Raw genomic sequence first — 25,609 nt, 5'->3', positions numbered from 1 at the left:
AATATACCGACTTGTCATCAAATATATATTTATTTTTCTTGTTAAGACAAATCTCAATTTTTACATTTCAATCCCTAATGCAACGCTAATGTTCGAAATACTCGAGAAAGTATACGAGAACTTTGGACTGATTAACCACCCTCTTGCATTCAGAAATTTTACCCAAGTATACCCAGATATCATTTTATTCTTATTTAATATCGGTGTAAGCAGAGATAAAATAATATTAAATATCATTACTTTTCCTGAACGTACCCCTTCTTGCGAAATAAGTGACAGTTATGATAAAGAAAAATCTTTTTCCAGAAAAATGTAACGCGGAAGATTCGAGATAATCAATATGAACTACCGTGTCTAACTTCGTCTCGTATTTTCCACAATTTCGATCGCGGAATTGTAGATTTTGGTTTGATGTTTCGAGAAAATTTCCCAGTTTCACGTATCTCTGACTACCCAAAATTTTCAATTCACGAAGCCACAATCTAGAAATTTCGATGATCGAAAGAGTTGTATGACACGTTTTAAAATTAAAAAATAGAACGATTCGCTTTCGTCGTTCATCTCGAGATTTGCACAGATTCATTTCCGACGTTTTACCCCGGAGTGATAGGCGATCTTTTAGCTCTTCGAAAACGCTCGGAACGTCGTGTATTTGCCATCGATAACGTCGATGAGGTTTGAATAAATGATTGTCCGTCGCGGCAATACGACGCGATGTTGCGTTTTATACTTACGAGGCCATTCGCACGGGGTGCTCGTAAAGACGCGATCGCGATCATGACGCACGCACATTTACGCGCGTGACTGGTTGCGTGAGAGAGGGTGGGAGACAGAGAGAAAGAGAGAAAGAAAGGCGAGAAGTTAGCGCGAGTAGCACGCGCGAATGACGAAAAAAAAAAGAAACCTCTTGTTGAAGCGACTCACCAGATACGTAGGCAGTGACGTGAAAACAGCTGAGGTTCTACGGCCATACTGATTCTGGCTCCGACGATACGGATACACGTTCCACGGAAGCCGAGCGTGCACGCCGTGCGTCGCGACGCCACTCGGTTGACTCGGTTGCCCGACTTCTCCGACGCCTGCGATCGATTACCCGAAGTCTCTTGCACGCGGCGCGAGACTCGGTCTGTTGTAACACCTATCCTTTTGCCTCACGACTCCGTTGTTCCTCGTCGTCAACTCTTCGTGACGAACGTTATTCCGAACGAACGGATCTGTCACGACGCTGTCCGTCGTCCGCGCTCGCTCGCGCCTACGTTCAACTCGGAGTGACCAGCAGTGACCGCGAAGGACCTGCGCGTTCTTTCCCTGAATCCTCTCACTCTTTGTGGCCAGAGGATAAAGATCACAATCCCGCTCCCGCGCACACGCAAACGGCGCGATTCGTATTCTGTTTCGCTTCCTGGAAACACGAATGAATCATAGCTGGTGATTCCCAAACATAACCTTGTTTCCTGATAATTTGTCGGAAGTGATCTTTCATAGATTCGTCTCCTCTCGCGGTCCATTTGTCTTTGGGATACATTGCTACTTTGTGTGAAATGATATCGTATTTACATCTGGAAATTTGAAATGTGCGATTAAAAGAAGTTCTATTTAAATTGTAAAATTGTTGATTAAAGGGGGTTTTCAATTTAATTCTGTTGAATTTTGTAAATGATAAAATATTTTTTAATTTAATGCAAAAGAATAATTTCATTCAATAATATATAATTGTTTATTTTTACTGTCATTTTATAAATATGTGTCTTACAATTTACAAGTATTGGGTTGTCCGGAAAGTTTGTGCCGATTTTGAAGGAAAATTGAAACACAGATTTAAATTTTAGTATACATTTATTAAATTTAAATCGTTTGTGGTACAAACTTTCCAGACAATCCAATATATTATAATATGTGTCTTATAATTTACAAGTATAAGTGTATTGTATCTATCTCGTTATTAAATTTGTATGTATATATATATATATATATATATATATGTGTGTGTGTGTGTGTGTGTGTGTGTGTGTATGTGTGATAAATTATTAATTAATAATTCACATATATAAAATATTTTTCATAGTATCACATATATAAATATTTTTCATAGGTTAAACTGATGAAAAATTGATTTTTATATAAAAGCATTTGGAAAGAAAAAATTTTAACACTTTCTATTTATTTTCATATATACCTTTCGTTTTATTTTCTATCAAGTAAAAGTGAGATAAATTCTCTATAATTTGTAAATATATTAAATTTCTCTGTCAGCAATGTTCATAGAATACAATTTCTGCATATAATTTTACAATTTAAAAGAATAAATACGTTAATAACTTTATTTTGAAAGTATATATTTTAAGAAAATTAGCAGGTAAAATGAACTAATTATGTATTTTTATCATAAGTTTGTTTCTTCAGTATTATATACTGAATCCTCCATTGATGATTATTATAGAAATAATTATAATTATAGAAATAATTATAATTTATCAAAAGGTAGGATTAGAAATCTTTATAGTTTAATTTTCTTTTCATAACAACTGAAAAGCAAAGAAAAAGTATAGAAAATGTAATAATATGACTATTTTCATATCACGCATTTCCTTAATTTATCATTTTCGAGATACAGAATAGTTATATTTTATATTAAGGATAAGGAAATGTCTTACTCTAAGTAAATGTATTTTTATATTCACATATTTTTCATACTTGTTTTACTTGTTACTCGATTATGTCATTTCGGATACAGTGTAGAAAAAAAAAATATAAAAATCAGGAGAATTACTGATTATTCCTGATATCGTTCAATCCTAATAGAAACATTACGTTAATATCTAAAAAACGGATTTAAATGCTAAATGATTTTGTTGAGCTTTAACAACCAGTGATATTTTTGAAGCGCGCATTTACATCCTTCCAGTTAATAATGTCGAAGATTGCTTCCACATAAACAGGTCGTACGTTCTTATATTGTAAATAATAAGCGTGTTCCCACACGTCGATACCGAAGAGAGGAATGAGACCAGTAGTAGCTTGTAATGGATCTTGATTCGCACAAGTCGCTATCCTCAGCGACTTAGTCTTCTTATCGTATCCGAGCCAACCCCAACCAGAGCCTTGAATTGCTATGGTAATCTGAGATAAGGACTTCTTCATTTCCTCCATACAGCCAAAATCTTTATTGATTTGCTTCGAAAGGGCAGCTGAGCAAAAATATGCACTATGTCATTTATCTGCATGAACTACAATTATATATGTATATATCTTCTGATTATAATATTGCATAAAATTGAAAAGTTTTATACTATATAATCATCTCTCATATATACATAAGTTCTTTTTTCCAAGAAAAGATTTATAATTATTGGAAACTATTCATATCTATTGATCAGCTATTTATTTTTTCTTTTCTTTTTATATCTAAAAATAAAAATTCTTCAATTTCTTTCTCCAAAGTCTTTTCCCATTTATTAAAGAGACTTGCTCCTTATTTTAATTTTAGATCTTACGTGAGTTGAAAATTTATAAAATCATTATATATTACAAAGCGATCTAATCACTAACAAAATCTCAATTTTTAATTGTGTAATTTTACTCTGACTTGACAAAAACTTTGTACAAATAAAATTTTATAAGAATTATTTTTTAATTATTAAATGAATTGATTTGAATATTATTCAAGTACTTCTTTTACATTAATTGAAGAATTATATTACCATCTGGATTTCCACCATTGGGTGAAAGATTGCACCAAAAAATTGAATGATTGATATGACCACCACCATTGAATTTGATAACCGAGCCCAGGGCAATTTGTGTATTGATGTCGCCTTTTGCAATCGCCTCCTCCATTTTTTCTTCGGCGACATTTAGATTGTTAATATAGGTTGCATGATGTTTGGAATGATGGAGCTCCATGATCTCAGTGGATATGATGGGCTCCAGAGCCTTATAATCATATGGCAAATTCGGAAGTGAATGCTTTGATCTTGCAAATACATCCTTGCTGCATTAGTTATAGAAGAGATTACATTATTATTATACAAAATAATACTATATATAGGTACAGTATATACAATATGTTGTATATATAAATATATATATAAATAAAAAATACTATGTACACATATAAATATAAAATAATAAATAGTAATAAATAAAATAAACGTTTGCGTTACAAATTGAAAACCTTTGTTTTTTCTATTTAAAATATGTGTATATAATTTTTTCATGATCTTTATCTATATTTTTATTTATATGTCAAGAATAATATGATTTTAATTAAAACGATTATTACTGCTATAAAGTTTACAGAATTAAACGATTTTTGTTTCTAGATGATCAATTATGAAGAATATAATATAAAAAAATCTACATGAAAAGTGTGCTAGATAACTCTATACGAAGGTCTTTTTTTATTAAAAAAAAAAATTAGCGGATATTCTGAAATAACTTTGAAAAACACTTTCAATAAAATTATCATTTGCATTATTAAAAAATAAGCTGTTATCTTATTTTAAATACTATATTTCTCTCGTGTTATTTTTTTTTGGAAAGAGAAAATTCGTCGATCAGCTGTGAACGTTGCTGCCAGTCCTATGTTGATACAAAAAATACAGAAAGTATACTTACACACATATGATTTTACATAAATTATTAAAAATTTATCGGTTTGTCAAACGATTCGAGTAAGAGTTCAATAATACAATTGCTCATTATATAGATACTCATGAAAAATTGTTGCAAACATATCGAGAGGGTTGCGTGTCAGGTTAGAAATTACATAATGTGAAAACAGCGAATTCGGGAGACGAATTCTTTTCGTCATGCTTACGTTGGTTTGGAGACCAGAATACGTCTTGCTGCGAACATAATTGGAGCGACACGTAAATTGTTTTTCAGGATTTGGAGGATATGATTCGATCTTTCCCAGGATTTGCAAGGATTCTATTTGCGGATCTTGCGGTTGTCTGTATGATTCTGTCGAGTTCTGTTTCTCCACAGTTCTACACTGTTCTGCACCACCACTACTCCTCACTGTACTACATTGGAAAATACTAATACACCACAAACGAATTTACTCAACTATTCGCCGAATGCTGCCGGCGAAAGTGAAAATTCATGTAGGATCATGTATTGATGATTTTTGCGGTAAAGTGCCATTTTCAAATGGATTAAAAATATGTCTGTAAGAACTTTTATAGCTGATATATATAACTATACATATATAATGTTAAAATAAAATCGATATATATTTGAAGTTTGGCAAAAATTTGTTTGAGATAGGATAGCAACAAAGAACAGACTCAAAAGTGCATATCGATGTTTGAATTGCAAATCGATAGTTAAATTTTAAAATATTCATTCTCTTTAAAATTGAATTTTTTATGTGCAATAAATAATATTCTAAATACATGTTAAATTTGACATTAGGATTTATCTATTTATTTCTTAATTCTCTCGTTTGGGACTTGTCTTTAAATTTTTTTAATGTATATATTTACTACGCAATTACATAATTAAATGCAAAAGTATGGAATGGAAAAAAATTAACATATGTTCAGTCTGAATAAGGAATCCTTTAATAATCATGTTTTGCAGTTTGAAGATTCACAATTCATGTTAGCATACTTTTAGTAATAAGATTAATGTAAACTAGCACGCGGACGTTCTACATCGCGTAAGCAAAATTGGATTCTTATCGAAATATAAAGTTATTTCTAATCGTTCTTAATTATTCGAAGAAAAGAAGACACCATGCTTTAATTGCAAAATGTGCGTAAGAAAAAGCACTTTATTCTTTATCGCTCGTATCTCAGAAATTATTAATATCTTCTATACAAGAATAATAATGGCACTATATACAGAAAATTTGGGATGGAATATCATACGTTTTACCAACATTTTTCTTTTTAATGCAAATTTGTATTTTTGATATCCATCGTTTTTTTCCTTATAATATAAACTACAAATAAAATTGAAGGCGCATTTTTTTTACGGAGATAATATAAAATAAATTTGCATATAGATAATATAAAATATATCAAACACTATACAAATTTCAGTTTAGGAAAATTAAAAATGTGAGTTTAATGTATCAGTCTGTGAGATCAATCCATATGCATTATTAAGACTAATATTGTATATTTTGTCATATGCTTTATTTTCCAATTATTCGGTAAAAGCAAAATTAAATCGCGGTCGATGCCTCATATTGCACAAAAAATACATATGTACATCAGACCGTTGTTATGTACGTATGTACATAATCATACGAAAATCTCACAGTTCGCTTTCTATATCCGAAAATATTAAAATTCACTCGCTTTATTTACGTAATATGGTTAGGCGTTTTTGATTAATTCTTGACAATCTTTCGAATTATTCGTCTTTTACTGATAAACCAAAGCTTTTGCTGATTTTTACATAGTTTTAATACAATAAATTTACAAAATATAAACAAAATTCGATTGTTTTCCTTACAGCGTTCGGCTGTAATAAATTATATTAATCTATTCAGATTTTTCGTCTGATATATCTTTGTAATGTAATGCGCAACTTGGTCGTTTGCAAGTAACTTCAAGTAAACAAACTTTATATTGATCTAATGGATCGATATAATAATAATAAGAGTATTTACAGGTTTGTCATTTTAGAGACCAATGTGAATATTTATCCTTTGAGGTTTATCACGAATACAGGTACTGAAATTACGTTTCTTTATGGCTAATTATTTTTTTTATTCGAACAATATCTTGTAAATAGGCAACCGGCGTTGCTTTAGATGAAAAATTTTGTACATAGTGGATGTCAAATTATATATCGCGAATTTCAACCACACGTGTAGTTAATGTTCCAAAATCAACTTAAAAACAATATTCATTCGGGATCACTCTGCAGAGTTTCGCCATTAGTTAAAACTAACGCATCATCATCGGCTTCGTTATAATCGAGAGAAAGAATGCTTTCCCTTCGTTTCTTCTTGTGCGTCCTTTCATCATCACTACTGGCTGCACTTTTCTCCCTCTTTATCCTGTCCCTACCCCGTGTTGTTCGTGTTGTCACCTCTTCCCCATTTGATTTACCACTATTCCTACTGTGATTTTTATTTCTTAATATTCGTTTATTCCGATTTTCCTCCTGCTCTTCTTCTCTATCACTAAGTTCCTCGTTCTCAACCTTAATAATTAACGCCGCGGAATCGCTGGAACTCTCGTCATTGTGATCGGCTTGATTAAGTTTTCTCTCCGCACGTTCTGTCCTTTCAACACTGGTAAGCTCACTCTGGGGCGACGCTAACGGTGGAGTCCTCACACCTTTGCACATATCACTGTCCTCCATCGATTTTGAAGATTTCGTATCTGGTACTGTAGTTTCTTCTTGTTCCTCTTTCTTAATTGGCGGCGTATGGGGCGATAAACCATTCGATAGATTATTCTCGTTTGTACTTGCCTTTAATGCTGCATTCTCCTGTTGCAATAGCGTGACAGACTCTCGTGCTTTGCGCAGTTCTTGTTGCAAAAAGTAAATAGTGCTCTGCATACCCTCCACATCTTCATCTAAATCCTGCAGAAACTCATCTAATTCTGTAACAAATTAAATAAAAATGAATTAATTATATTTAAAATATTTTGATCACAGAATCCGATTTTAATTGCAATAATTATGATAATTATCTTGGTAAAAGTTAATAACAATATAAATTAATGAATAACTAATATGATACCTGATTGTGACTTTTTCACTTCCTCACTAAAACTCTTTTGCAGAGCAAGTTCGCCTTCCAATTTGGCAATACGTCCACTGGCAATCATACGACCAAGTTCTTCATTTTCTTGATATAACAACCTACATTTTGCCATTAATCTTTTGCCCGTATTACTGTAAATAAAATATTTAATTTAATAAAAATATTGGTGTCGTACATGCGTCTTTTATTTAATGTATAAAGTTTTTCTGACCTATCCGGCGTGAATTTCCACGCGCTTAGTTCATTCTGCGTATCCTCTAATTTGCCCTTGGTCGTTATTAACTCTTGCCTTAATTTCTGTATTAATATATTAACAGCCGGATCTAATAGAGCGGACCTTAATGCAGCTGCGGACGGAGCTTGGGTGGCTTTCATTTCAGTTATTTGATTCTAATAATGAAAAAAAATAAATCCTTTTTATATAAGATCATATAGAAATAAATTTTGCAAGATAAACTGTACTAGAATTTCGATGTATCTGAGAATAATTACATACAATATATTCTTGTAATTCCTGCTCTTTAGAGGCAAGCCTCCTCACTAAGATCTTCTCCCTGTGAGATGCCTCTATATATTGTTGTCTGTATTTGTTTTCGGATTCTCTCAATGAAGCTAGCTCACCTATAAAGGAATAATCTATAAATTTTTCTATTTCTAGAACTTTAACATTCAATGGAATCTATGTGTTTCTTAAAATTGCAATATTATTACATATATGTTTGTAATGTATGTATATTATATTTATATCTTACAAGAATATTTCTTGTAACATATATAATACATAATTCTTGATCATTAAAACAATTACAGTGAAATAATGGAATATGTATATTTCATATAGGAGATGTAATACATACACACACACGCGCGCGCGCATATATTAGTTCTCTATTTTAAGCCTGCAAGTTGATTTTGTTTTTTTTTTCAATATCTAGCCAGCGATTGTATTTTATATTGTCTTAATGTTTTTAAAATTAAAAAAAAAAATCCTTTAAATAAATGTAATTTTTGATATTTGGATTATTAAAAATGTAAATATCCAATATATTCTGAAATTTAAGTAATATTTTGTATTATTTACTTATATGTAAGGAGTTCAAATTATTTTTCTGAAATAAATTAATTAGATTCAAAAAGAATTCTTTAATAATTTTTGTGAACAGTCGACTCTTTGTATAAATATATTTCAACGAAAAATAAATATTTTTTTCTGATTTAGTAACACTTTTTCCAAAATTATTATTAATGAATAAAATTTATTATTTTGAAAAAATGTAAGAATATATATTTTATTCTATTATAAATTTGTTATGATATATTTACAACACACAAAATATCAAAAATTTTTTTCTGCAACTATAAATAATTTTCTCTGCAACATTTATACGATTAATTTAATTAAGAATACAAATTTATAAATCATAATATTGGATATTGAATATTTGAAACATCAGACTATATAATTTTATAAAATTTCTTGTATAATTTATATATATGTTGTAATTTATATATATGATAATTTTTGATGGAAGTAAGCATACTGGAAAAATTAATATTTATGGCTTTTACCTAAGTGCGCATAAATAAACAATATACTTTTATAAGTACGTGACTATGACTGCCTGACAACTGACATTAATTAGCGCATACTTTGATTTTTGGAGTCGTTGCGACGTGCCATTTGTGTGATTCTCTGTACTTCCAAGACCAAGAGTGGACGTTACTTTTCTTCTGTATGAATCAAGCATGTACTTGTTGCAGACACAGATGTTGGCGTAACGAGACGCTGGCCGGGCTTAACCCACAGGTATGTACTTTTGAAATTCGTATTTGATACCAGGATATTATGGTGTAGGTATAAATGCATGCAAGTTGCATTCATAGTAAGAATATGTAGGATAATTGATTTAGGAATACAGTTAATTGCATTATCTCTAACTGGAAAAAAATTAAGGATAAGATAATATTTAAGGATACGTAGATCAAGGGAAGGGACAGACAGATGGGATTGAGTTATGTTCCAATTGATAACGACGAATGTGATTGCGTACTTCACCGAGATATAAATTTCACGCACCCCAGGTGCAGTATTTTGTAGGCCAAATGGTGATACGGATCCACTCTTATTATTCCTCTGAGTCGTAAAATCAGCGCCATCATATAAACGCTGCTTTTCATTTCATCCTCGTTAACTAGAACTCGATATTTCAAATTACACGCACGGCACACACTCTCCTGCATATTTTTTTTTTGGCAGTATAATTATTACACTGCAAAGATAAACGCGATACACTGCACAGGGCACTTGTGAAATGACATTTTGAGCAATGCTATGTCTTCCATAACATCGGTGGCAGACATTGGTTTTTTTTTTGCAGAAAAACCTTATTGACGCTTCTTGACACACATAAGCACTTGTTAGCTCAGCCATTTTCACTTTTACTCGCTAATCATGGCTTTTTCATGGCTGACAATATAATTGCTCACAAGAAAATTTGGACTAAATGTATCCCTTTTTGTACATCATATATGTGGCTGTCACTCCACCCGTGCTCACAATTACATTGAGAATTATCGCCTTACATCACGATACATATGAATCTTTAATTACCCGCACTATACACATCACAAATGTAGTTTTGAAAATTAATATAAATATAATCACCATATCATATATGAAGCGCAACATTATTTCAATTTCATATTTAATTTTTCTAGTACTTTTGTGCAGATACATTGAAATAATCTGATCGCATGTGTATTAAGCTCTCTCTCATAGAGCAATAAATAATTTCCTATGTTTATACCTGGTGTACTTATTTATTAAAGCTTTCTCGTTACCTTAAACCTAATAAACAACTTAATGACAATATCCTAAACACTGATCTAATGAACCCTATGCTTAGCGTCTCTACGAGAGTCTTGTCTCTTACAAAATATCGTTGTATCCTGGCATTCGTTAATTCGCTTAAGATATGTGGTGAGTGAGGTGGTCTCACTCGTGTGATCTCAGTACCTTCCTGAGCTGCCGACTGGGCTTCTAGACACTCCACATACAAGTCCTGTTCATGCCATTTGGCCGCTAGCTCGTCCTTTGTCAAGCTGTCCAATTGTTGTTGAGTTAGCTTCACGCGTCTTGGTTGCCTAGGTGAGTGCAGGCTACTGGGCTTCCCACCGTTGCTGCTGCTCTGAGGACTCCTTGGCGAGGATGGTCCTGCCGACTTGACCTCACTGCACTCATCTGCCATTTCCACCGCTAATTCGCAGTTGGATGTTAAAATGTAGAAGAGGCCTTTATGCAAAGTCTTCTATTCATTAATGCTATGATGCTGACGAATCGCGTCACTGATTGAATACTATAATTGATATTATAAGACAACCATCTGAAACAGACAAGTATAGCACAAGTATATAGTATTAAAAATTACGAAATCATAAGCTATGTCTTATAATTGCAATTTTGAACAGTTATTCATAGTCGGTTATTTAAAATTTTAATATTAATATAATCATTATATCATTTACGGAGCATAACATTATCTCAATTTCATATTTAATCTCTCTCATAGAACAATAAAAATTGTTTCATACCTTCTACTTACTTATTAAAGCTTATTTTATTAAAGTTCTTTCATTAAATAATGTCTAAGATGCTAATATAACTCTTGTAATAAGTTTAAAAGTCTTAAAAGTCTGCTTTTTTAGCTGCCTTTTTTGGTTCATTTTCTCTCCTTTTCTCTTCATTTTGAAGGAAAAAAAAGAGAAAAGAACAGTAGAAGTTCATTTAAAAAAAAATATGTATTAAAACTGTACTTAAAACAAACTAAAATATAAGAACCAATTATGAATATTGACTGTAAAACTGCAATAATGTGACACAAACAACTTCCATTGGACAAATTAATTTATTGACTGCTCTGTTTTGCGATACTTGAATAACTCTGTAAAATTAAATGTGAAGCACTGTAAGGCCATTCGATTTGAAAACATGACGATCTTATCAGTCACATCTGATTAACCTATAGATAAGTCTCTTAAGCACTCGTCTGCTACAAGAGTAAGATTATCCATTGCCTGCATATCTCTGCAGTTAAAGTGAACTTTCGTGAAAACTGATAGAAATGCAAAGTATCTATTCTCTTCTTCTCAATTTGATTACAGTATGTGAGAAATACTGAACCTTATTGGAAAATATCAGACTGATAGATTGATAGATACGCGTGGATATCCATTAAGTGTTACGCATCAATGATACTGTTGTAAATATTATAATGAAGTACGATCACGTGAACAATTCCGTACGGGGAACAGCACCGAAAGGTCGCCGGAATCCGCCGTTGCAGCGGAACTGAAATCAAGAAAGCGGAATTTATCTGCGGTCAAAAGACATCCGTGACGCCATTACGTCGACATGTCCGCCGCAAAGGAACAGCTTGCGTTACGTCTAAGCGCTCGTTTCTTTTCTTTTTAACTTGTGCTGTCCTCTCCTCTTTGTTCTTTTTTTCCACCTTCCAGGGAAACTGCTGCAATTTGTTGTAATCGCGCGGGTCTCGGATAATTCGAAGCCAACTTTACCGCGATCGATTGCCACGCGGTTTCGCGGACAGCGGATATTAGTTGCCGCGCACGTTAACATACATTTTTCTTTATCTCTTTCTTTTCCTTTCATTCCCACAAAACCTTGGTCGACGTACCTACCGCATATTAAGACGGCACAGATCCCATTATTGTGAAAAAAACGGCCGGGTATCAGGGCTATCAGGAGAGAGACGAGACGAATGACATCGCGCACTCGTAGAAAAAGCGCCAAATGGGTCCTTCGCGTGCGGCGAATTTCACTCCGCGATCGATCAATCCGAACGGAGCTGAGTACAACGCGAGTGACGAGGAAAACGTGCACGATTAAACACTTAACTGTTTTCGATGAGGTATAAGCATATACGTAACACTGTACGTGGAAACTTGGGAATGCGATAGGTAAACCTCGTCGCGGTCAAGAACGTTGCGACTAATCATGAATGACAATCATCCCCACAGATCGCGAGAGGAGGGAACCGGAATAGCTGAACGGGAATGTGTTAGCGCATGCTCCAATCGTGATCGACCTACAACGAATGTGAACCCAGTCGTCAGTAAACCAGCCTGCGAATGACGCGAATGTCTCGCAGCAGTGTTGCCAGACTAATCGAAAGATTTGTTCCTAATGAGGATTTTGCTGAATTTGCTCCTTTACCTTCTAAAATCCCTAACAATAACAACTATTTGATATCACGATTTTATCACAGTACAATCATACCCAGTAGCGACAGTAAACTTTTTTGTGACCTGCAATTTTTAGTGCGCATGTATCGGTTTGTACTCTTAGGAATATGGAGGACGTTAGAAGATTAATAGAAATTCAAATTTAAGAGCCTGCCTTATCATAACTCTACTATGTACACTTCACAACATGACGATGAATCATATGACTTAAGAACACTTATGTCCATATTCAGATCTTGTACTTAAGGCTTCCTTAAATTTATCTTTAGATGCTCAGCAGCCAATGAAATAATTCATAGGGTACCTAAAGATAAATTTAAGGAAGCCTTAAATATAAGGCCTGACTGAATACGAGTATTAAGGGCGCACAATAAAAAGAACAGGGAACAGAAAACAGAGAATAAGAATTTCAATCTATCAGAAACTGTGTATTCCATAATACATGATTTCTGATAGATTAAAATTCTTATTCTCTCTCTTCTCTGTTCTCTGTTCCTTTTATTATTCAGAGCCTCTTATATCAAAGATGCCGACATTCAGTGTCGCTACTGAGTACGATTATACTACGATTTTATCATCAGTGCATTCATTAGGTCTGATCTTTTTGACTGAATTTTTGCACCAGTTCATCTTCCTTTTCTCATGCATCAGTTCTTTCTTCCTTTTCTCTTCAGGAGGAAAAAAGAGGAAGGAAGATGAACCGGTGCAAAAAGTTCAGCCACAAAGAACCAAGCCTATTTACCAATCACGTAATTACATAGTTGCCAAATTTCGAAAATGAATGTACTGGCGCTAGTGTACGGACGATTTTGACGAAAAACGTCAGATGGCTGCTCTCAGGTTTCTGTAATAATTGGATTTTATCGCTGATTGTATTCCTTGTATGATTCCTAATAAAATTAGTGTAGAAATTAATATTTGATCACGATAAAAAAATCACAATGAGACCAGGTATGAACACTGAGATCATCTTTTTATTGTTTGACTTTTTGTTTTTTTTCTCGCTGATATATAAATAAGATTATAAGGTTAACTCACGTGTATATTCCTGTAAACAAGAAAGGATTGAAAGTTCGCTCGGTCGGGGATATATGTTTGCTTTGATCTAAGTGGATATTTTTGAAAAATGTGTCCGGCTTTAAACGCATTGCATTTCATCACACATTAAAAGTTTTTATAGATTGTATTTGAATCATATGTGTTTCAATTCGTTTATGGCCAGATTGCGACTACGAGATGCTGCAGGTGCCAATTAAAGAAAAGGAAGAAAGAAAAAGAGAGGATTGAAGTGGGTTGAAATGGATTTAAATTTAATTTTTAGAAATAATGCATTCACAAACTTTAAAATAAGGTCTTTTCAATCTGAATGTATTTTTATTCATGTGAATCGAATAAAGCATATTTCTATCTAAAAATAATAAACTTTTTACTTTGTGTATACTTCTTCAAAATTCTGAATAGGAAATATGGTTTTTTAATTCAATTGAATCCAACTGAATCTAATTTAATCCAATGAATAAAAAAAGTTTTTGTTTTTTGTTTGTTCTTTAAAATACATATTTGGATAGATAAAATTTAAATTCATTTTAATCCATTCTTGTTTACTGGATAGAACATACATACAAGAAAATTATAAATGCAATGAATTTATAAAAAGTTATTTACATATAATTTAATATTATAAATATGCATAATTATTTCTATTTTAAATAATTTTTAAATCTAGAAAATGTAATTTAAAATCTTGCATTACAATTAAAATAAACATAAATTATTTATATTTTTATTATTTCTTAGTTATTATTTTAGTTGTCATTTTTATTGTATAAAATTATTTTTATATCGTTTCTAGTGGATAAAAAATTTTATGGAAAGACACCAATTGGTAAAAGACACTCAGAGAAGATACCAGTTAAAAAAAAATATTAATGAAACATTCTAGAGGCCCTGGACTTGAGTTAAATAGAATGACGGATACAATAAAAAATAAAATACTGAGAAAAAAATTAAAGCAGAAAGAGTTAGCTATAGAAGAACAGATAGAAGCTTCAGCTCGGACAGAATTATTATTGACAGAGGAGCATGGTTACTTGGAAGCAGAACCTGGAGAAGTTACTACTGAATATCGACAGAAACAAATAACAGAGAATGTGGACATAACAAGCGCGGCTAAACGTTTCAAACTAGATTTGCTATTTGGCCCATACTGCTTTAGATATACCAGAAATGGCAGACACTTGCTCTTGGGTGGGAAACAAGGTCACGTGGCAGCTTTCGACTGGGTGACGAAAAAGCTGGCCTGTGAAATAAATGTAATGGAATCTGTACATGATGTTACATGGCTACATCTGGAAACTATGTTTGCAGTAGCACAAAAAGACTGGGTTTATGTATATGATAATCAGGGAATAGAATTGCATTGCTTGAAAAGAATGAATGGTGTAACGAGATTAGAATTTTTGCCATATCATTTTTTACTTGCCAGTGGATCAAAGGATGGTCACATGGCTTGGTTGGATATTTCTATAGGCAAGCTAATTGCTCGTTATAACTCCAATTTGGGCAGAATATCTGTGAGTTTTATAAAAGATTGCATTTATTTTTGATTGTTCATATTGTATCTTAGATATTGCTTATTGACAATCATTAATTTATGATAGGTGATGACGCAAAATCCAAGTAACGCGGTGCTATGCGTGGGTAATTCGAAAGGAGTAGTGTCTATGTGGTCTCCAAATTCTCATAAACCATTGGCAAAAATGCTTTGCCATCATCAGTCAATTATGACGTGCACTGTTCATCCATATGGGACTTATATGGCAACTAGTTCTCTAGATAAATCTGTGAAGATATGGGATATTAGACAGTTAGCAGGACCAGTGAGTCACTTGTACCTTCGTTCACCCGCTCATCGTATGTCTTACAGTCAGCGTGGTTTGCTCGCACTTGGAATGGGCAATGTAGTTGAAGTTTATAGGTAATTTATTGATATAAAATAAATACTACACAATCGAGGAATTTTGATCATCTGTATTTATTTTTATATTAGAGAAACTTCTGGTGACTTCAAGCCATATTTGCGACATAGAACTGCTCGCAATGTGAACTGTGTAAGATTTTGTCCTTATGAAGATTTCTTAGGAATTTCAACAGCTAATGAATTTTCGTCACTTCTGGTGCCAGGAAGTGCGGAAGCAAACTACGATGCGCATGAAGTTAATCCATTCCAGACTAAAATTCAAAGACGAGAAACGGAAGTGAAAGCACTTCTAGAAAAGATACAACCTGAATTAATTACGCTAGATTCGACTGAAATACTTGAAGTTGATGTACCTACGTATAAAGAAAAAGTGGAAGCAAAGAAAAAACTTTTGGTAAATAAGAGAAATATTTTAAATTCAGATTATTTTGTATGATTATGACATTCGACATTTTTAATAATATTTGTTTTTAGTATATTAAGTCAAAACCAATAAACTTTGAACCTCGACGAACAAAAGCTAAGGGGAAAGGTGGCACTGCGAAAATAATCAAAACTAAAAAAATATTGAAAGACCTAAATCGTCGGGTAAGCATTGTGTATATTCTGAACTAATTATTTTTGCTAATTATTTTTACTTATAAATTGGACGTTAAATGATATAAATTATTATTTTTAGGAAATGATTGAAGTGCTTCGTGAAGAACAGACGGAAACAGAAACGAAAAAGACAGAGAATCAAAATAAAGATTATGGTGTATTAAATAGATTTGTTTCGAAAAAATAGAATAATATAATAATAGGATTCATAATTATGTATATTTAATTATTATACATTTTATATTATTATATATTTTAATATTTATGAAAGTTACGACAAATAATGATATTCATATTTCTTAAAAATAAAATTGACATCAGATTCTCGTTAAAAAATTATTAAAAGAAATTAACGAGATAAAGTTTGAAACATTTTATGGAAACTTTCTGTATTGATAATAACAAATTAATTTTTTTTCTTTTACTTTCATAAAAAGCAATTAGATTAATAAAAGGAAATTAAGAAAGATATTTCTTGAAATTAAATTGTATTTTTCGATATTAAAATTATTATAAAAATATTTAAATTTTTCTTTGTAATATTGTATAAACGTATGTGTATAATTATTATTTTTTATGTTTCTCCAATAAAAAAGTAGTTAATAAATTTCTATTCTGTGAAGCTTTGAAAATAAAAATACTTTAAAAGTAAAATACTTACTGTGAAAAACAAAAAAAGATTTATTGAAATACATTTTAGTTGATTAAAGAATACGCATTAAAACATATCAAAATAAAGATTAAAAATTTTTAATAAATTGATCTCAAAACATGATGTGTTTCTGCAGCAATACATTAGTTTTAATTTATTTGAATTTTTAATAAATTTTCTTTAGATAAAGAATAAATTTTCTCACGAGGTATACATATCTACTTCTTACTTTTTATCGTCATTTCTAAGAGATTAATTTTTGTAAAGAGTGAGTCAAAAGTTAGTAATTAAGTTTATCAAGTAATAAGTAACTTGACTTTGATAAATCATTTATTGAAATTTTATATCTTGTTTTTGTATGTTTAATAAAAATAAAAAATTCATTTTTTTTATTAATTTTTTTTTAATTCATTTTTTACAAATTCAATTTTTACATTTTTCAATAAAAATGAATGTAATTATTCTGATGTACAAAATAGATATGCAATTTATTTCACAATTTGCTTTGTGTTAAATACCAAATAAATGATATGAATGAATCATAGAGACTATAATAAAATCAAAAGTAAAGATTATGATTATTTTGTATGTATTTAATTTAAAAGCTAAGTTAAAAAATTAAAAGCTAATTAAAAATTGTTTAAACATTTATTTAAAAATGTACATGCGTAAATATATCTAAGAGGTATTTTAATTATATCTAAATTTTAAACAAATTCAATTAAATCCTATAAAAGTCGATATATTAAATGGACGTGTGCAAAAAATATATTACTAAAAATTAGATACAATACAATAGGCATTTCGATACTTAATTTATTGTAACGCACAATAGTTTTTATTAATTTGTTTCGTACTGAAGAAGACCCAAAAGATCGAAATGATTTTTCTTTGGAATCTTAATTTTTTTTATATATTGTTTAAACAATATAAATCTATGTTAGTTATAGAAAATTGTTGCATGCTTTTTCAAATTATTCTCATAATTTCATTCTATTAAATTTCTATTCAAATAGTAATGCATGTGTGTGATAGCTTTGTCTTCTTATAAATTACAAATATATGCAATAATATTTCGATTATTTGTTATTATATAATTATTATATAATTATTACCTAATAATTATTAGGAAAGGTAATAATTATATAATTATTTGATTAAAAGAATAAGATAGTTGAATATTTTCTAAGACTGAGAAGAAAAGAGAATATACGTACTAAGCAGTGCGCCGCAGTGATAATGTATTTCTTATGAATGATAGCTACATCGCAAATATACTTCCCATTCTTACAAGCTTCAATGAAACTTGATGAAGAAAATTCACCATCCAAAGCATCGTCGCCTAAGATTTGCAGACCTGGCAAACTCGATTGAAGATTTTGATTTTCTAATAAAGGATCTTATTAAAAATACTAATATTAAACTGTACTACGAACCTTTATTTTTTATACATATGTTAATGGTTTTTTTATTTAAATATTTATTTGTTATATAATAATAATATAGATTTAAAATACGACAAGCATGGAATGAATTGCGAGTATAAATATATTTAAAAAATTTTTACAGTAACATACGATTGCCAAGCGCATTTTTTAAAACAATTAAATGTCGAACAAATTGTTATGTCATTTTTGAGATATGGATAAGCGTTAAACTAATTTGTCAAATAACTGTGATATTTTTATACAAAACTAAGGTAAAATGCAATTATTAATTATTAATGTTTTAATAACATCCGAATATTATCATATATTTATCAATATCAAGCTGAGCTATATTATTGTGATATACATTTGAATTTTCCGTGATGCCTTAAAACTCATAATAAGTGAAAATTTACATCTTATAATTTTTCAATGAAATTTTCACAAATATACTTATCATAGGTGTATTAGGTACAAGATTATATCACTGGTGATAGAAAACATAAGGCCTTCATGTTACTTGAAATCTTCAAAAATTTTTGTACTTAAAATAAAATAAACACATATTCGAACATTGAGAAAGAGAAAATGAACATGCTGAAAATAAAAAGTACCAGTAACGAGAATAAACTTGTAACAATATATCGATATTATCAATTTGTGTATTGATCTCTACGTTATCTGTGTGCAAATAATAAGAAAGTGTATACGTTCGCAGAATATGTTGCCGAGGATAATATTATATGTAACTTTTTTTATAGTTAGGATAATATTATATGTAACTTTTTTTATAGTTTTTTGAATTAGCATTATTTATTTTATGATTATATAGGTTTTAAAATATAACATAATTTTTTATTAAGGATAAACTAATTTTAATTTATCATAGATGTTATTTATATATTACATTCAAATCTTGAAATTTATCTATAAATGCACGATCTACCTAAAAAAGATATTAATAAGGATATTAATAAAAAATAGCGCTAAGTATATTTTTAATGTCTTTTTACATATAATTATTTTATATGATATTCACAAAAAAACGCAGTGAAAAACCAAATATAATGGCAATGGAAAAAAATGAAACCAAAGTATTATTTTAACTATATTTTTAAAATATATTTATTCATAGAAGTAGAGGAAATATACGCCGATATTGACATCAATGATCTCATATAAAGACATCCATTTATTTTTTGAAAACTATAATTCTTGCATATTTTATTAATACCGAGAGAGAACATGATCTGTTTAGATAATTCTGACAATTGAAAGAGTGAAAACTCGATCATATACTCGTGGCTTGTTTCTATACAAAATCAGTTAAAAATGAATTTTATGAATGCGAAAATAAAATTCTGACGATTTTTTTGTAAATTACATTTAAATAATATGATTATATTATTGATAATATTATCTTTTTCAAGACATTATTTATAATTTAGTTCTTTCCATTGCATTTTTTGAATATATTTACAAAATGGTTTTGAATTAAAATATTAGAAAATATACTTGGCATATTTTTAATCATTTTTTGGGCGGTTTTTACAAATTTTTGCTAAGTTTTTGTTACATTATAAAATACGCACAACGTGTGTCATGTGTATGTTCTCTCATTTGCGTACTACTGTCTTTTCATTTTTTCTTGTATGAATCTGAATCGTATAAATCTGACAAAAATTTGAAATTGAAAGTTTGTTTTTTACTACTAGAAATTTAAAATGCCTATTACGGTCAAAGCTGGATCTTATTGCTTTAAATAATTCAATCTTGGATTACTAATATATACTATATATATAATATGTATATATATAATATGTATATATATATATAATATGTACTTGCATATATTATAGTTTTTTCGAATTGCGCGCCGAATTGTTTTTCTGGACTATAAACGCAATTAAAATCACTAGTAATCGCGAATTAAATTGACAAGCAATTTTAATAATTTAATGTTATCAAGCATTATAGAAAAATGTTGAAACTGTTAATAAATTTATTGCAAAAAATAAATTAAGTTGCGGTTACGTTTATAGTCCGGAAAAACAATTCGGCGCGCAATTCGAAAAGACTACAATATGGTATATGCAAGTACATATATAATATATATAGTATATATTAATTTAGTAATCCAAGATTGAATTATTTAAAGCAATAAAATTCAGCAACTATAATAGGCATTTTAAATTTCTAGTATTGATTGTGTTTATCATATGTGCGATCTAAAATGAATGAAGATTCTTAATATTGTTTGCTTTTTTAAGGAATATCGAGTATTACTTTGGTTGTCTTCTATGAGTAGTCAAAGTAAAAAAGACACTTGTAATTTAGTGAAAAAATTGCACAATATGTTTGTTTTAAATAAAATTATTTATAATAAAATTTAAAATATTTTAAATGCTTAGCTCTGTATATCCCAGCTAACCATTTGGTTGTAAAACCAGATCTTAGTACTCTACTGTAATTTCGTAAGATCTTAAATCTGAAAAATACATTCTGAAGTAAATTAAAGACAATCAATACCAGAGCAAATCTGACAATAGCAATGCGACAAATGAATGTTAAATAAAGATCAGCTCCGATAGAAGCAAAAATATGGATATTTTTTATAGACTACTAATTGTAAATTATATTCTTGCATAACGAATGCTGATACTTTTGCAATAGTAAACCTGTTTAAAGTTTATTATCAATTTGCCTTCATGTGTTTGACATATCTGTTCGCTGATTTATCGTTAATTCGTCATATATTTTGCTCAACCAAATTTGTTGCAGGTCATTCGGCAAATATAAGCTTAGAATGACAGAAAATGTCTTATACACGCATGCACACATGCATATATATTATATATAATAAAAGACCAATTTTATAAATTACAATTCATCATGAGTAAAAATATAATTTTTTTCTTAAGAACTGATTTTTATCTTCATGCAATATTCATTAATTATTAAAATTGATGATTAATCACAGGCATATGTAAAATAAAAATATGTATCTATTTACATAAATAAAAATATATGTGCATATGTATTTACATAAATGAAATACATAAATATGTCATAAAAGATCCAAGAATGATATTCAGTTGTTGATTGCTGCCTGCATTAATAGTTTTATTAATAGTTTTATTAATCCACTCTTTATAAGGGTACACTTTGGTGAACACATCTGGATTGCCATCGGCGCATGGCTGTCTATTATATGACATGATGCCAACCAGTTCGTCTTCGTAAGTAAGCGCACTACCGGCATCTCCCTACAAAGACAGTGTATTAAATATAATATTAGCCAGTTTTTATGTATATATTGTTGTTATGTATATATTGTTTTATGTATATATTGTTAAAGTTTAAATATTAGTGTACGACGTAAATAATTGCCAAATGAGTCAAATTTAGCTGTTTTTGTAAAGCAATTGATTGCTTCTGTATCAGAAATAACTAGTTCTGATAATCTAGAAGAAAGAAAACTTTTATTTCTTGATATCAATTTAATCTGAAGAAAAAAACAACAAGATGACATCTTTATAAATTATAGGAAGATAAAGATCACAAGAGTTAAGCGTATATACAATTTATTTTACGATTATAAATATACTTACATCGCACATTCCTTTATTAACCGCAGTAAGGGTGCACATATTATTGGTGGAGTTACTATACAATTCGACGCACTCCGTTTGAGAAAATCCATTCACTACAATTTGTTGAAGTTGATTCGGAATTAAACCGTCTGTCTAAAAATAAATATTTTTAATTAAATATATGTCCTGGTCTTTAAATAGAAGTAGATTCATAGACCTGTTTTCTTTGTCGTTGAATTAGATTGCATTAATTCTATTTTCTATCTTGCTTTCGTCAAACTTCAAATATGTATCTATTATAATTTAAGTACAAGTTTACACTAGTTTAGCTACAAGATCCTTACATCTGATATAATTTTAAATAATTTTAAAGGAAATATAAGATATATTTCTTATATTTACCTTAAGCTTTCCCCAGCCAGTAACATTTAATTGAAGACCCTCGAAATTACGGTCGGAAGATGTTAAATTTATTAATTTAGTGTTATTACTAAAGCTAATTTTGTTTGTTAAGTTAATTAAACCAATATCGTTTATGTGCAGCGTTTCATTGTAATCAGGATGTATTATTAGATTGTGCGCCAAATATCTAGTTTTAGGATTATCAAGATAAATGCTTCCAACATCGATGGAAATATCTTTCGGTAACTTTCTGTAATAATCAGTAAAAATTTGCATGTATTTAATTTAATTTAAAAGTTAATTTAAAAGATTAACTTTTTTTTAAATATGAATTTATTTGAAAATGTATATCTGAATATATCTGAGATATCATTACATAATTACATATAAACAATATAAATTGTTTATTTCTAGATATAAAAAATTGTTACATGTTTCTTTAAAGAAGGATGGTAAAATAAAGCTAAAATTTTCCTGTAAACATTTTCCTGTAAATATTATTACGTTTGCTGAACTCAAATATGAAACTTAAAATTATCCAAAATCTAAGGAATTTTGTGAAAACGCAATTTTTCTATACACAAAAGCCTTGTTTTGCAATACATATTCTAATAATCAAATAATAACTACAATATAAGTAAAAGAAATGTCCTTTTATTGATGTGTGTGTGTGTGTGTGTGTGTGTGTGTGTGTGTGTGCGCGCGCGCGCGCGTGAAAAAGGGAGAAAAAGGGAGACAATTATTTATTTTCATCGAAATTCCACAATTTTATAGTTCTGTGTTTTGCGGATGTATATTATATATTTCATACTTTTTTCCTTGTTCGCTATAACATATCAAATGCATTTTTTTTTCTCTTACATTTGTCGATTCTTACATATCTTTATATGCTTTCCTCAAATATCTTTTTATTTACATATCTTTGATTAAGAAAAAATGTGCATACTACAGCAAACAAGAAAAAAGTAAGAAATGCAAAACAAAAAAAGTATCAGTTTCAGTCTGCAAAGTTTAAAAGTAAAACACTACAGAATTTTGATAAAAAATAAGCGATCGTAAAGCACTTTTTTTAGAGATGTGCGAATCAAGCATTGATAAGACTTGAATCAAACCGAATCTGAAATCTTTACGCCGAATTGAATGGAATCAAATCTTTTATTTTGATTTAAAAATGAATTGAATTCGAAAATTTTTATACATCTGACATCAGTTAAAAAAGAGATCTTAAAAAGTTGAAAAAACTCATTTTGAATGTACAAGTATATCGAAAAATTAATAATATGACATAAATATATGTAAAACAATATTTTGGTAATACATTAAAAATGAACTTATTTTCTCATTTATTTAAAAAGATCTGGACTGTCATTTAAAATATCCACTGATCCGATTCGATTTGATTCCAATTTAAACTAATTCTCTCTGTTTCTCTTTCTCTCTCTTTCTCTCTCCTTTTCCTCTTTTTTTTTCTCTTAAAAACTTCAATAAAAGAATTTTTTTTTTATTCACAATTATTATTTGATTATTAGAATGTAAGTATTTATTGCAAAACGAAATTTTGTGTAGAAAAATTGCGTTTTCAGAAAACCCTGAATTTTAAATAATTTTTAAATTTTATGTTCGAGTTCAGCAGGTCTAGTAATATAAAAATAGACTGATTTTAAATGTTTCTTTTACAGGCAAACTTCGATCCAATTTTACTATTCTTCTTTCTCATTTTCTCATAATTTCGTTCCGTTATACAAATATTTGCTTTTAAATAATATATAATAATAGCATTGCTCTTTTATTAATAAAATTCCAAATGTAGAAAATATAATAATTATTCAATTAAGACTTAGATAGTAATAGACAATTGAATGCTTTTTAAAATTCAGAGGAAAATACTCATACTCCGATAAGCAGTGAGCCGCAGTGATAACAAATTTCTTGTGGATGATAGCACCACCGCAAAAATGGTTTCCATTTTGTTTCAATGACACTTGATAAGGATATTGCTCCGCTGAAGCATTCGTGCCGCCTACGATTTGCGTATCCACACCTGTCGATTGAAAAAGTTTTTTTTGTCTTTATAATATCTTATTAAAAATATAAATTTTGAACTTTATTAAGAAATTTTATTTCCTTATATATTAACTTTTTTCTTTATTTTAACATTTATTTTTTATACAATATATATGTAAATTCCGTTTTAAAATATGACAGTACTGAATAAATTATAAGTATATGTAAGTAATATTTTAATAAAATTTTAAAAGTAACAAGATTGCGCTACATTAGTCGTTTTAAAAATATTATAAATGCCAAATTACTACGTTTAATAAAATATGTGTATAATCCGCTGAACTAATTTTTAAATAATTTGTTATGATATTTTCGCTTATATAAAATGTAATTATTAACGCTTTGGATTATATGAGACAATTACGTGACAGAATTAAGTTATATAACATCTGGTCGTGCGCGATATTAATCTTAATACTATTATGATATATGTTCAAATTATTTGTTGTGCATTAAGGCTCATAATTTGTTAAAATTTACATCTCTTTAAAATTTCTCAATAAAATTTTCACAAATATATATGTACTTACCATAAGCGGTGTGGTATATTAAACACGTGATTATGAGATCTGTGATAGAAAACATAGTGATAGTTACTGAGGTTCGCGAAAAGCGTTATTTCGATTTATATAACTATCGATCAACATTATCAATTTGTGCGTATCGATCCGCCCGTTATCTTTGTGTACAGGTATAATGAAAGAGGTATATATTTTTGCAGAATGTATCATCAGGATGATGTAAGTATTTTTTACTGTAATTTCTCTTGAATCAGCACTATTTATTTTATGATTACGTAAGTAATTTCGAAATTGTGAAAGAATCAATTGCTTTAACTGTTGTAACTATACATATTTTATATTATTATACTTTATACGTTAATATATAATAAAA

General features: G+C 29.7%; 4 protein-coding genes across 4 annotated transcripts; 1 reads left to right on the top strand and 3 right to left on the bottom strand.

The window, feature by feature from the left end:
• Nucleotides 1–2,479: 2,479 nt before the first annotated feature.
• On the bottom strand, nucleotides 2,480–4,857 carry LOC105625059 (superoxide dismutase [Mn], mitochondrial). Its single transcript, XM_012206402.1, has 3 exons — nucleotides 4,820–4,857; nucleotides 3,702–3,991; nucleotides 2,480–3,188 (listed from the first exon to the last, which is right to left on the bottom strand). The coding sequence occupies exons 1-3, from the start codon at nucleotides 4,855–4,857 to the stop codon at nucleotides 2,860–2,862; spliced, it is 657 nt and encodes a 218-aa protein (XP_012061792.1). The 3' UTR covers nucleotides 2,480–2,859.
• Nucleotides 4,858–6,864: 2,007 nt separating this feature from the next.
• On the bottom strand, nucleotides 6,865–10,983 carry LOC105625058 (pre-mRNA-splicing regulator WTAP). Its single transcript, XM_012206401.1, has 5 exons — nucleotides 10,752–10,983; nucleotides 8,232–8,356; nucleotides 7,947–8,125; nucleotides 7,712–7,866; nucleotides 6,865–7,571 (listed from the first exon to the last, which is right to left on the bottom strand). Exons 1-5 carry the CDS (start codon nucleotides 10,981–10,983, stop codon nucleotides 6,865–6,867), a joined length of 1,398 nt encoding a protein of 465 aa, XP_012061791.1.
• A 3,942-nt stretch (nucleotides 10,984–14,925) lies between these two features.
• On the top strand, nucleotides 14,926–16,764 carry LOC105625057 (WD repeat-containing protein 46). Its single transcript, XM_012206399.1, has 5 exons — nucleotides 14,926–15,570; nucleotides 15,658–15,974; nucleotides 16,047–16,371; nucleotides 16,452–16,565; nucleotides 16,657–16,764. Exons 1-5 carry the CDS (start codon nucleotides 14,926–14,928, stop codon nucleotides 16,762–16,764), a joined length of 1,509 nt encoding a protein of 502 aa, XP_012061789.1.
• Nucleotides 16,765–21,664: 4,900 nt separating this feature from the next.
• LOC105625073 (chymotrypsin-2-like) lies at nucleotides 21,665–25,300 on the bottom strand. Its single transcript, XM_012206416.1, has 5 exons — nucleotides 25,246–25,300; nucleotides 24,545–24,692; nucleotides 22,652–22,901; nucleotides 22,268–22,402; nucleotides 21,665–21,922 (listed from the first exon to the last, which is right to left on the bottom strand). Exons 1-5 carry the CDS (start codon nucleotides 25,298–25,300, stop codon nucleotides 21,698–21,700), a joined length of 813 nt encoding a protein of 270 aa, XP_012061806.1. The 3' UTR covers nucleotides 21,665–21,697.
• Between the last annotated feature and the right edge of the window lie 309 nt (nucleotides 25,301–25,609).

This window comes from Atta cephalotes, assembly GCF_000143395.1.
Source record: "Atta cephalotes unplaced genomic scaffold scaffold00106, whole genome shotgun sequence".
Classification (NCBI taxonomy): domain Eukaryota; kingdom Metazoa; phylum Arthropoda; class Insecta; order Hymenoptera; family Formicidae; genus Atta; species Atta cephalotes.
Note: the sequence above shows the minus strand (reverse complement) of the source record. Positions and strands in the feature narration are given on the sequence as shown.